Source organism: Bos javanicus, chromosome 3 (assembly GCF_032452875.1).
Source record: "Bos javanicus breed banteng chromosome 3, ARS-OSU_banteng_1.0, whole genome shotgun sequence".
NCBI lineage: Eukaryota > Metazoa > Chordata > Mammalia > Artiodactyla > Bovidae > Bos > Bos javanicus.
The window spans coordinates 28,680,035-28,692,643 of record NC_083870.1 but is presented as its reverse complement, the minus strand read 5'-3'; the positions used below and the strand labels follow the sequence as shown (position 1 = coordinate 28,692,643).

General features: G+C 37.4%; 1 protein-coding gene across 7 annotated transcripts in view; it reads left to right on the top strand.

The window, feature by feature from the left end:
- SYCP1 (synaptonemal complex protein 1) overlaps positions 1 to 12,609 on the top strand; it is a 145,736-nt gene that overhangs the window by 87,146 nt on the left and 45,981 nt on the right. For 6 of the 7 annotated variants that reach the window (XM_061410348.1, XM_061410316.1, XM_061410333.1 and 3 more), the window contains 6 exons: positions 3,419 to 3,481; positions 3,655 to 3,717; positions 9,607 to 9,723; positions 10,146 to 10,256; positions 11,370 to 11,462; positions 11,954 to 12,028. In XM_061410348.1, the coding sequence (XP_061266332.1) occupies positions 3,419 to 3,481; positions 3,655 to 3,717; positions 9,607 to 9,723; positions 10,146 to 10,256; positions 11,370 to 11,462; positions 11,954 to 12,028 (522 nt within the window). The remainder of the gene's footprint in view (positions 1 to 3,418; positions 3,482 to 3,654; positions 3,718 to 9,606; positions 9,724 to 10,145; positions 10,257 to 11,369; positions 11,463 to 11,953; positions 12,029 to 12,609) is intronic. The other variant, XM_061410344.1, reaches the window with a different exon arrangement.

Below are 12,609 nucleotides of genomic sequence, written 5' to 3'. Positions count from 1 at the left end.
TTGTCCTGTACAAAGAGATCTCAGTTCTATTTTGAAGGCTTTCAAGAATAGTATAGGATTTTTACTGCAGGTTTGTTCGAAGAGGCTTTGGAATTAGAAGTTTCTGCATAATGCTTCAAAGAGCAAAGCTTTGTTAAATTGCTCGTCCACTATCTCTTTCCTTTCTCCAAATTTCATACCTTCAGCAGCTGCATTTGCTGTGGATATCTTACAGTGGCAAGATGCTTTTAAAAAATTGTGCTTAGATATCTCTCCCATTTTTTATAGTCAAAGGAGCTGCAGAAAAATTTCCCCTTTCTTTTTGTGAGATGTTTTTACTCTCTGGCTAGTGATACCGACTCACTTTCACCACACACTTGTCCTAAACTTGACTTTCTGTGTAGTGAGTTAGCAAATAGTCCTTTGGAGAACGTAGTTCACTTTCTAAAGTTCTGAGCTCTAATAATTAACACTATTTTTTTTTTTTCTAGCTAGAATTCTAGTGAATAAGATTCTTTGATTTTATGTACCTGAATTATTTTACTTAAAAATGAACTGTAATAATTTAAAATTTTAATAATTTCTGGGCATTCCATCAAATATATTAACTAGTCCTAAGTTTAGATATTTTTTAAATTTAAAAAGATTGAATACTTAAGTTACTTTAATTTTCATTAGTTTATTCAGAGGAGAGAGTGAGATGGGGCAGTAAAAATAGCAAAATTGATCTGATATTATATATACATATTTTTTGAACTATTGTAACTACAGTTATAAAGGGGGTTTTTATAATGTATCAGATCAGATCAGTCGCTCAGTCGTGTCCAACTCTTTGCGACCCCATGAATTGCAGCACACCAGGCCTCCGTGTCCATCACCAACTCCTGGAGTTCACTGAGACTCAGGTTCATTGAATCAGTGATGCCATCCAGCCATCTCATCCTCTGTCGTCCCCTGTATAGTAATGCCAGTTATGGAGAAGACAAAGGCACCCCACTCCAGTACTCTTGCCTGGAAAATCCCATGGACGGAGAAGCCTGGTGGGCTGCCATCTATGGGGTCGCACAAAGTCGGACACGACTGAAGCAACTTAGCAGCAGTAGCAGCAGCAATGTCAGTTATAATTTTCTAGGGAAAGCTAAGTAGGAGAAAGATATGATCATCAATATTAACTCTCGAGTAAATTTTGATGGTCTGAAGAATGGAGAAATATGTAAAATGAGCTTTCTCAGGCAATATTATAATCCGGTTATACTTAAAACTGATAGTTTAAAAATTTTTTCAGCATTCATTTGGTAAGGCCAAGAAGTGACTGATTTTCTTGTCTCTATTGAGTTTTAAATTTTAATTACATGTTTATTCAGTTCAGTTCAGTTCAGTCACTCAGTCGTGTCCAACTCTTTGCGACCCCATAAATCACAGCACGCCAGGCCTCCCTGTCTATCACCAACTCCCAGAGTTTACCCAGACTCATGTCCATCAAGTTGGTGATGCCATCCAGCCATCTCATCCTCTTCTTGTCCCCTTCTCCTCCTGCCCCCAATCCCTCCCAGCATCAGGGTATTTTCCAGTGAGTCAACTCTTCGGATGAGGTGGCCAAAGTACTGGAGTTTCAGCTTCAGCATCAGTCCTTTCAATGAACACCCAGGACTGATCTCCTTTAGGATGGACTGGTTGGATCTTCTTACAGTCCAAGGGACGCTCAAGAGTCTTCTCCAACACCACAGTTCAAAAGCATCAATTCTTCAGTGCTCAGCTTTCTTCACAGTCCCAACTCTCACATCCATACATGACCGCTGGAAAAACCATAGCCTTGACTAGACAGACCTTTGTTGGCAAAGTAATGTCTCTGCTTTTTAATATGCTATCTAGGTTGATCATAACTTTCCTTCCAAGGAGTAAGCGTCTTTTAATTTCATGGCTGCAGTCACCATCTGCAGTGATTTGGGAGCACAAAAAAATAAAGTCTGACACTGTTTCCACTGTTTCCCCGTCTATTTCCCATGAATTTATGGGACTGGATGCCATGATCTTCGTTTTCTGAATGTTGAGTTTTAAGCCAACTTTTTCACTCTCCTTCACTTTCATCAAGAGGCTTTTGAGTTCCTCTTCACTTTCTGCCATAAGGGTGATGTCATCTGCATATCTGAGGTGATTGATATTTCTCCCGGCAATCTTGATTCCAGCTTGTGTTTCTTCCAGTCCAGCGTTTCTCATGATGTACTCTGCATAGAAGTTAAATAAGCAGGGTGACAATATACAGCCTTGACGTACTCCTTTTCCTATTTGGAACCAGTCTGTTGTTCCATGTCCAGTTCTAACTGTTGCTTCCTGACCTGCATACTGAAGTTTTAATTAGTTCTAAAAATCTGATCAATTTTCCTTTATGGTCTGTTTCTTTTTCATAGTTTCAGGTCTTTAAAAACAATATTTAAAATATTTTAATTTGATATTCTTTGTTTAATTATTTCAATATCTGAAGCCTTTTCAGTTCTGATTTTGCTCTTTGTTCTTTCTACTGATTTTTACTCTTGGAGCCTTATTTCTTTACATTTTTTTATTTCTTGGAACTATCTGTGGTAATTTTCTGAGGCTTGTGTTGAAATTGTTATCCTCCCAAAAAGATTATCTTGAGGGCACTACTAACAGGAGCCCATTTGAAGTTTTTTAAGATTATTGAGATAACATGAATTCAGTTGTAACTAACCCCTGGCCCACCCCCCCAAATATAAGGCCACTTCATGGCTACTACAGATTTTCATGACAGTTTTTATACCATTCACTCAGTGCCAGGGTCAAGACAAGTTTCCTTACTGTATTCTTCTATGTGGCAGATTTATTTCTTATTTATACTTTCACTGATTAGGTAGTCTTTTGAGTTTGGGACTTTATGCAGGCTTGTCTTACTGGATTCTGTACCTTTAGTGAGCTCTCAGTTTTATCTCTTATCTCCTTTACCCTAGGTAGGTTTGACATTAATAGAATTATTTAATGACACGACTATTTAGTTTTGACTGGGCTAGGTCTTTGTTGCTGCACGTGGGCTTTCTTTAGTTGCAGTGAATGGGGGCTGCTCTTTGTTGCAGTGCATGGGCTTCTTGTTGCAGTGGGTTTTCTTGTAGAGCATGCGTTCTAGGCTCATGGGCTTCAGTACTTGCAGCATGTTAGCTCACTAGTTGTGCATGGGCTCTAGAGTGTGGGCTCAGTAGTTGTGGTGCATGGGCTTGGTTGTTCCACAGCATGTGGCATCTTCCCAGACCAAAGATTGAACCCATGTTCCCTGTATTGGCAGGTGGATTCTTAACCAAGGCACCATCAGGGAAGTCCTAATGACATAGTTTTTGAAGTAATCTCTACGTTAATATTTTTGTTAGTTTGAAAGTATTTATTTTGACTGGAATATTGAATAAAATAATTTTAATTTCTCTTCATTTTTTAGTGTAACAATTTGAGGAAACAGGTTGAAAATAAAAGCAAGTTTATTGAAGAACTCCAGCAGGAGGTATGTACTGATTCTCAAAATCAAATTACTTTTTTAAAAAAACCCTTTATATTCACTGCAGTTTTAGAGAATAATGCTTTCCTTTACTTTAGTAATTTAGTCTAAGTCAGTGAAAGTATAAGTTTGAATCACTTTGATATTAAACATAATTCTTTATTTTTTACTTCTAACAGAATAAGGCCTTTAAAAAAAAGAGTACAGCAGAAAGCAAGCAGCTGAATGTTTATGAGATAAAGGTATTTGGAATCTTTATTTAAGAAAAAAAAATACTAGTACATAGATGAGAATTTAGAAATTTAAGCCCTTTGTGTGTGTGCTAAGTCACTTCATTCATGTCCGACTCTTTGCAATCCTATGAAATGTAGCCTGCCAGGCTACTCTGTCCAGGGGATTCTCCAGGAAAGAATATTGGAGTGGGCTGCCATGCCCTTCTCCAGGGGATCTTCCGGACCCAGGGATCAAACCCACATCTCTTACATCTTCTGTATTGGCAGGCAGGTTCTTTACCACTAATGCTACCTGGGAAGCCCAGGCCAGTGAAGGATAGTGAAGGACAGGAAGGCCTGGTGTGTTGATGAGGTTGCAAAAAGTCAGACATGACTTAGTGACTGAACCATAGCAACAAAGCCCTTTATATTGTAGCAGTTATTTTAGTTTTAATAGAACACACATCTTTGGTTTAGCTGTGTTAAAATCATTTAAGCCAGGGGTCCCCAACCTCTGGGCCATGGACTGGTTCATAGCCTATTAAGAACCAGGCTGCAAACAGATGAGTGACAGGCAAGTGACCAAAGCTTCATCCACTCCCCATCAATCTTATTGCCTCTTGAGCTCTGCCTCCTGTCAAATCAGTGGAGGCATTAGATTCTCATAGGAGTGCAAACCCTACTGTGAACTGTGTGTGCTGAGGGATCTAGGTTGCATGCTCCTTATGAGAATCTAATGCCTGATGATCTCAGGTGGAGCTGAGGTATGTTAGCACTGGGGATCAGCTGCAAATACAGATTATTATTAGCAGAGAGGTTTGACTGCATAGCTAACTGCTAAGTCACTTCAGTCGTGTCCGACTCTGTGCGACCCCATAGACGGCAGCCTACCAGGCTCCTCTGTCCCTGGGATTCTTCAGGCAAGAACACTGGAGTGGGTTGCCATTTCCTTCTCCAGTGCATGAAAGTGAAAAGTGAAAGTGAAGTTGCTCAGTCGTGTCCGACTCTTCGCGACCCCATGGACTGCAGCCTACCAGGGATTTGCTCCTCCTCCATCCATGGGATTTGCCAGGCAAGAGTACTGGAGTAGGGTGCCAGTGCCTTCTCTGTGACTGCATCAGTTCAGTTTAGTTTAGTCGCTCAGTCGTATCTGACTCTTCGCAACCCCTTGAACTGCAGCACGCCAGGCCTCCCTGTCCATCACCATCTCCCGGAGTTCACTCAAACTCATGTCCATCGAGTCAGTGATGCCATCCAGCCATCTCATCCTCTGTCGTCCCCTTCTCCTCCTGCCCCCAATCCCTCCCAGCATCAGGATCTTTTCCAATGAGTCAACTCTTCACATGAGGTGGCCAAAGTACTGGAGTTTCAGCTTTAGCATCATTCCCTCCAAAGAAATCCCAGGGCTGATCTCCTTCAGAATGGACTGGTTGGATCTCCTTGCAGTCCAAGGGACTCTCAAGAGTCTTCTCCAACACCACAGTTCAAAAGCATCAATTCTTCGGCGCTCAGCTTTCTTCACAGTCCAACTCTCACATCCATACATGACCACAGGAAAAACCATAGCCTTGACTGGGTGGACCTTTGTTGGCAAAGTGATGTCTCTGCTTTTGAATATGCTATCTAGGTTGGACATAACTTTCTTTCCAAGGAGTAAGCGTCTTTTAATTTCATGGCTGCAGTCACCATCTGCAGTAATTTTGGAGCCCAAAAAAGTAAAGTCTGATAGAGACCATAATAAATCAGTTATTTGCAGATTCATAGCAAAATCCTATCAGTGAGTGGCAAGTGACAATTAAGCTGCATCTGGTGGCAGGCTTTATAGTGGCAAGTAAGTTAATGTACTTCAATTGTACAGCCTCATCTGATGGCAGGCTTTAAGTCAGAATCCAACATTTATTTTAGTCTGTGTATAGCTTGCCCATTATTTTCTTTACCACTTCTGTCTGTGATATACTACTGCATAGATAAGGGAGTGGGTTTTTTTCTACATATAATAGAACTTTTTTTTCCATAATAAAGACACTCCCTTTATGTAGTAATATTCTCTTGCCTTAGAGAGTAATTCTTCTGTTTTATTGTTATAATTATACCAATTTTCTTCTTAGTGTTTAGTGTTTGAATGGTGTTCAGTTATTTATTTAAAGTATTGGAGTTTCAGCTTCAACATCAGTCCTTCCAGTGAACACCCAGGACTGATCTCCTTTAGGATGGACTGGTTGGATCTCCTTGCAATCCAAGGGACGCTCAAGAGTCTTCTCCAACACCACAGTTCAAAAGCATCAATTCTTCGGTGCTCAGCTTTCTTCACAGTCCAACTCTCACATCCATACATGACCACAGGAAAAACCATAGCCTTGACTAGATGGACCTTTGTTGGCAAAGTAATGTCTCTGTTTTTCAATATGCTGTCTAGGTTGGTCATAACTTTCCTTCCAAGGAGTAAGCGTCTTTTAATTTCATGGCTGCAGTCACCATCTGCAGTGATTTTGGAGCCCAGAAAAATAAAGTCAGCTACTGTTTCCATTGTTTGTCCATCTATTTCCCATGAATTGATGGGACTGGATGCCATGATCTTCGTTTTCTGAATGTTGAGCTTTAAGCCAACTTTTTCACTCTCCTCTTTCACTTTTATCAAGAGGCTCTGTAGTTCTTCTTTACTTTCTGCCATAAGGGTTAGACATTGATCCATATGTTTACCTTATGTCAGTACCACACTGTTTTGATTATTGTAGCTTTGTGTAGTGAGTTTTAAAATTGGGGATTATGTGTCTTCCAATAATCTTCTTTTCCAAGATGGTTTTGGCTCTTCAGGGTCCCTGGGAATTTCTTGTACATTTTGGGATCAATTTGTTCTGACAAAAAGGCAGTTGGAATGATTGCATTGAACCTTTTTGCTCTATTTATAGTGTTCAAGAGAACACTATCAAAGGGTCAAAGGACACCATCAAGAGAGTGAAAAGACAACCCACAGAACTGGAGAAATACTTGCAAATCATGTAGTTGGTAATGATCTAATACCCAGAATATATAAAGAATACTTCCAATTCAGCAACAAAAGCCAGTCACTGAATAACAAATACTGCATGATAGTTAAAATAATCAATCACATGAAAGCAGTAATATCAGGGACTGGCAGGAGGGGGGGATGGGGAATTGTTCTTCAATTTGTGTAAATTTCAGTTATGGCTTTCCTTGGTGGCCCAGATGGTAAAGAAACTGCCTGCCATGTGGGAGACCCAGGTCTGATTCCTGGGTCTGGAAGATCACCTGGAGAAGGGCATGGCAGCCCACTCCAGTATTCTTGCCTGTAGAACTCTGTGGACAGAGGAGCCTGGTGGGCTGAAGTCTATGGGGTTGCAAAGAGTCAGACACAACTGAGCTATTAACACTTCACTTCAGTTATGCATGATAATGTAGTTTTAGAGATATGCTGTATTACATAATGCCTCTAGTGAACAATTCTGTATTGTTTACTTTAAAATTTGTTAAGAGGGTAGACTCTTAATGTAAATGTTCTTATGGGAAAAAAAGGGACAGAAGGAAACTTTTGAAGGTGATGGGTATGTCTGTCTTCTTGATTTTGATGATCATTGATGCATGCATATGTCCAAACTCATCAAACTGTATACATTAAGTGTTGTTGATCAGTAACTAAGTCATGTCTGACTCTTTGTAACCCCACGGAATGCAGCATGCCAGGCTTCCCTGTCCCTGACTTTCTCCCAGAGTTTGCTCAGACTCATGTCCATTGAGTCAATGGTGCCATCCAACCATCTCATCCTCTGTCAACCCCTTCTCTTCCTGCCCTCAATCTTTCCCAGCATCAGGGTCTTTTCCAGTAAGTTTGATCTTCTCATCAGGTGTCCAAAGTATTGGAGCTTCAGCTTCAGCATCAGTCCTTCCAATGAATATTCAGGATTGAGTTCCTTTAGGATTAACTAGTTTGATCTTGCAGTCCAAAGGAGTGTTGTATTGTCCAGCACCACAATTCAAAAGCATCGATTCTTCAATGCTTAGCTTTTTTTATGGTCCAACTCACATCTAAACATGACTGCTGGAAAAACTATAGCTTTGACTATATGGACCTTTGTTGGCAAAGTGATATATTTCCATTTTTTAGTATGCTATCTAGATTTGTCATAACTTTGTTTACAAAGAGCATGTGTCTTTGAATTTCATGGCTGCAGTCACCGTGTGCAGTAATTTTGGAGCCCAAGAAAATAAAGTCTGTCACTATTTCCATTGTCTCCCCATCTACTTGCCATGAAGTGATGGGACCGGATGCCATGATCTTAGATTTTTGAATGTTGAGTTTTAAGCCAGCTTTTTCCCTCTCCTCTTTCACCCTCAGCAAGAGGCTCCTTAGTTCTTCTTCACTTTCTGCCATTAGAGTGGTATTATCTGCATATCTGAGGTTGTTATTTCTTCTGCCAGTCCTGATTGCAGCTTATGATTCATCTAGCCTAGCATTTCATATCATGTACTCTGCATGTAGGTTAAATCAACAGGGTGACAGTATACAGCCTTGTCCTACTCCTTTCCAATTTTGAACCAGTCTCTTGGTTGTTCCATGTCCGTTCTGTTCCTTCTTGACCTGCATATAGGTTTCTCAGGAGACAGTTAAGGTGGTCTGGTATTCCTATCTCCTTAAGATTTTTCTACAGTTTGTTGTAATCCACATAGCCAAAGGCTTCAGTGTAGTCAATGAAGCAGGAGGAGATGTTTTCCTGGAGTTCCCTTGCTTTTTCTATGATCCAGTGGATGTTGGCAATTGGATCTCTGGTTCCTTTGCCTTTTCTCAATCCAGCTTGTACATCTGGAAGTTCTTGGTTCATGTACTGCTGAAGCCTCACTTGAAGGATTTTAAATATTACCTTGCTAGCATGTGAAATAGAGAAGGCAATGGCACCCCACTCCAGTACTCTTGCCTGGAAAATCCCATGGACGGAGGAGCCTGGTAGGCTTCAGTCCATGGGGTCACTAGGAGTTGGACACGACTGAGCGACTTCACTTTGACTTTTCACTTTCATGCATTGGAGAAGGAAATGTCAACCCACTCCACTGTTTTTGCTTGGAGAATCCCAGGGACGGGGGAGCCTGGTGGGCTGCCGTCTATGGGGTCACACAGAGTTGGACACGACTGAAGCGACTTAGCAGCAGCAGCAGCAGCATGTGAAATGAGTACAGTTGTATGGTAGTTTGAACATTCTTTGGTGTTGCCTTTCTTTGGAATTGGAATGAAAAATGACCTTTCCCAGTCCTATGGCCACTGCTGAGTGTTCCATATTTGCTAGCATATTGAGTGCAGCACTTCAACAGTATCATCTTTTAGGATTTTAAATAGCTAAGTTGGAACTCCATTAAATATCCAGCTGGATTTCCACATTAAATATGTGGGGTTTTTTTGCATATAAGTTATATCACAATAAACTTTATTTTTTTTTGTAATATAAGTTTAATTATTTTAATTGGAGGCTAATTACTTTACAGTATTGTAGTGGTTTTGCCATACCTTGACATGAATCCACCATGGGTGATCCCCATCCTGAACCCCGCTCCTACCTCCCTCCCCGTCGCTTTTTCTTTGAATCACATGGGTGTTCTGTCCAAATGGAATAGTTACTTATTGTAATAAAACAAGAGACTAAATAATTTAAATATTGTCAAAAAATTTAAAAAATAAAACTATGCCTGCTTTTAGGATATTACTTGTCACGACTATGTATTTTAGGAGAAAAGATAGATTTTGTGAAAAATAAAGCACATCTCCCCATATGAAAAGTGTAAGGAAAATGATCCAACTGTAATATCTTATAAATAAATCATCTTCTGAGAGTCACAAAACCCCAAAATGAATGCATTTTTCAAGTAATCCACAGCATTTACTAATGTTCATTCTATTTTCTTTATTCGAAGGTCAATAAATTAGAGATAGAACTAGAAGGTGCCAAACAAAAATTTAAACAAATGACTGACAGCTATCAGAAAGAAATTGAGGACAAAAAGCTATTAGAAGAAAATCTTTTGGGAGAGGTAGGAAAACCTAAATATGTTTGAAAACTTGTTATACTAAAACCATATATTTGTATGTTAACATTTTAAGAGAAAAGTAATAATTCTTTTAACATTTTAACTCTTTAGAAGATTTAGTAAATTATATCAGGGACAATTAATTAGCTTTTTAAAATAGAAACTAAAAGTATTGTTATGCTAAGTATTTAAGTATTGAGTAGTATATAACTGTTTTGAAAAGATTAAATGATTTTTACAGTGTTATACTGTCATCTCACTTGATAGAAGACCCTAACTAAAATAAACCAAAACAGTAGTGCATTTTCTACTTAGCTTTCCTAATTTCCTGGTGTTTGATTTCTTCATTTTAACTTAAATTTAACATTTGAGTTTAATTTGCTTTTTGTGCATTAATTTTAAAAAACTTTAAATTTATTTCATAGGTTGCAAAAGCAAAAGTAGTAGCTGATGAAGCAGTAAAATTACAGAAAGAAATTGATATACGATGTCAACATAAAATAGCTGAAATGGTTGCACTTATGGAAAAACATAAGGTGATTTTTTTCCCTTTTGTATAATGAAAATTATCAATTTTAGCAATATTTATGCATAAAATGGTAAAATACAGTATTCTGATTTGTTAGAGAAAATTGTTTAGACAACAGTGTCTAATTATAGCTGGAATACCCTTGATCTCTCATTTTTCCAAATCTTCACTACCTGAAGCTGAGCCTAAGTGTCACTTCCTTGAAGAAGTCTTTCCTCATCATTTTATGGATAGATATAACCACTCTTGTTCTCAGTTTTCTTAGTAGTCTCTTACAGAATTTTCCATCTTATTTTTATTAAAATACATACCTAGTATATGTGCTTAAATAAATGTAATATTTGTGTCCTCTACCTATGGCCAACATATACTAAACAATAATAAATAGATGTAAAACTATGTTAGTTGTATTTGTGAGTATGCTCTACTTTTTACTGTTGTTTTAAAGTAATCATTACCTTAGGGAATTAAGTCTTATACTCTTCAGGATTTTGATAGAAAGTGGGCTATACCTATCAATCTTTATAAGTTGTTGCTAGGATATTATTATGAAGTAACCTATGAGAAATTAAAAATATTTTAAGTAATATTGTGAACTCATAAATGTAAGCAACTTTTGTATGTCTTAATCCAGTACAGTTTTTATCCTTATTGATACTTAAATTGTCCCAACTTTGGCCAGTGGGAACCTCTTAAAACTGGTTGGCAGGTCCTTTTGACTTGACCCTAATAATCTGTGATAGCTTTCTTACTTTCTGTTAACAACAAAATATTTAAGATTCATCTTGTATTTCCTGCCCAAGATCTGGAATCAGCAGTTTTTCTAAGAGGTCTTCGTGTTTCTAATGTTTTTTTAAAATTATGAAATTCATTATTCCTAATTAAAAAATATTATTTTTTGCTCTTGGGTTATTTCTAAGACCGTTATCTATGTTTTATTGTTTTTATTGTTAGCATTTAAAAATGTAATTTAAAAAATTTAAAAATATGCTCAAATATATATTACTGAATTCATAGACATCATTTTTGTAAATATTAAATGCATTAGGATAACAATGTTACTAAAACATAAGCTTTTGAACTTCTAATACATCTAAAATGTTCTCTCTATTTAATATAGCACCAATATGATAAAATTGTTGAAGAAAGAGACTCAGAATTAGGATTGTATAAGAGCAAAGAACAAGAACACTCATCAATGAAAGCATCTCTGGTGAGAACAAATAGGAGTAGAAGCCAATTTTCATATAAACCATAATTTTTGATCTATAGAATCAAATAACCATAGATCTGAAAGGGATATTATAGATTTTATAGGGAGATGGTTTTCTAATTTTTTTTGAAATTGTAGAATGATCTCTTTTTTTCAAGTGAAAAGTTATAAATTCCAATTACAAATAAGTTTGAGCTCTGATTGAGGTTTGGAAAGGAGGAGTGGGATAGATTGGGAGAGGATGAGAAGAAGAGATGTATATAGTGTTAAATATTTCTTTAGAGATATATATAGTGTTAAAATTTGTCTAAATGAAATCTTTGGTTATGTTCATCTAGCAGCCTTCATAACAGCAAGCTTTTAAAATGTATATCTTTTATGAGTGAATTCATTTTTCTGTAAAACTAAAGTTTTAAAATACTAGTTTGCATTTTCATTATCTTAAGAACTATATAGATGCACTTATAAATTTCATGTTCCTTTTTCTTTAGGAGACTGAACTATGCAATCTCAGAAATGAACTTTGGTCTGTTAAGAAACACCTTGAAACAGAACGAGAAGAAAAAGTAGGTTTTGTAGCAATATAGATAAAGTAATTTTGGATTTTAGGTGTAACCTAAGTTTTATAAAGATATAATATTAGAAAATAATAGGATAAGTTTACATATGGATTAAAAATATAATTTTTCCCCATTAGCTTTTTTCAGAAATATTTAGCATATTCTATTGTTTAAATATTAAGCATATAAATATAGGATTGCTTTGAGTATACATGCTTTTAGATATAAATATTTGAATAATATTTCATATATTAAAAGTGCTTATGTATTTGTATGTGTTTTTTAGCTACTGATCGTGTTTCAGAAAAAAATAATGCCTGTATTTGTATTTGGTGTTGTTCAGTCACTCAGTGGTCATGTGTGGATGTGAGAGTTGGACTATAAAGAAAGCTGAGCGCTGAAGAATTGATGGCTTTGAACTGTGGTGTTGGAGAAGACTCTGGAGAGTCCCTTGGACTGCAAGGAGATCCAACCAGTCCATCCTAAAGGAGATCAGTCCTGGGTGTTCATTGGAACGACTGATGTTGAAGCTGAAACTCCAGTACTTTTGCCACCTGATGCAAAGAGCTGACTCATTTGAAAAGACC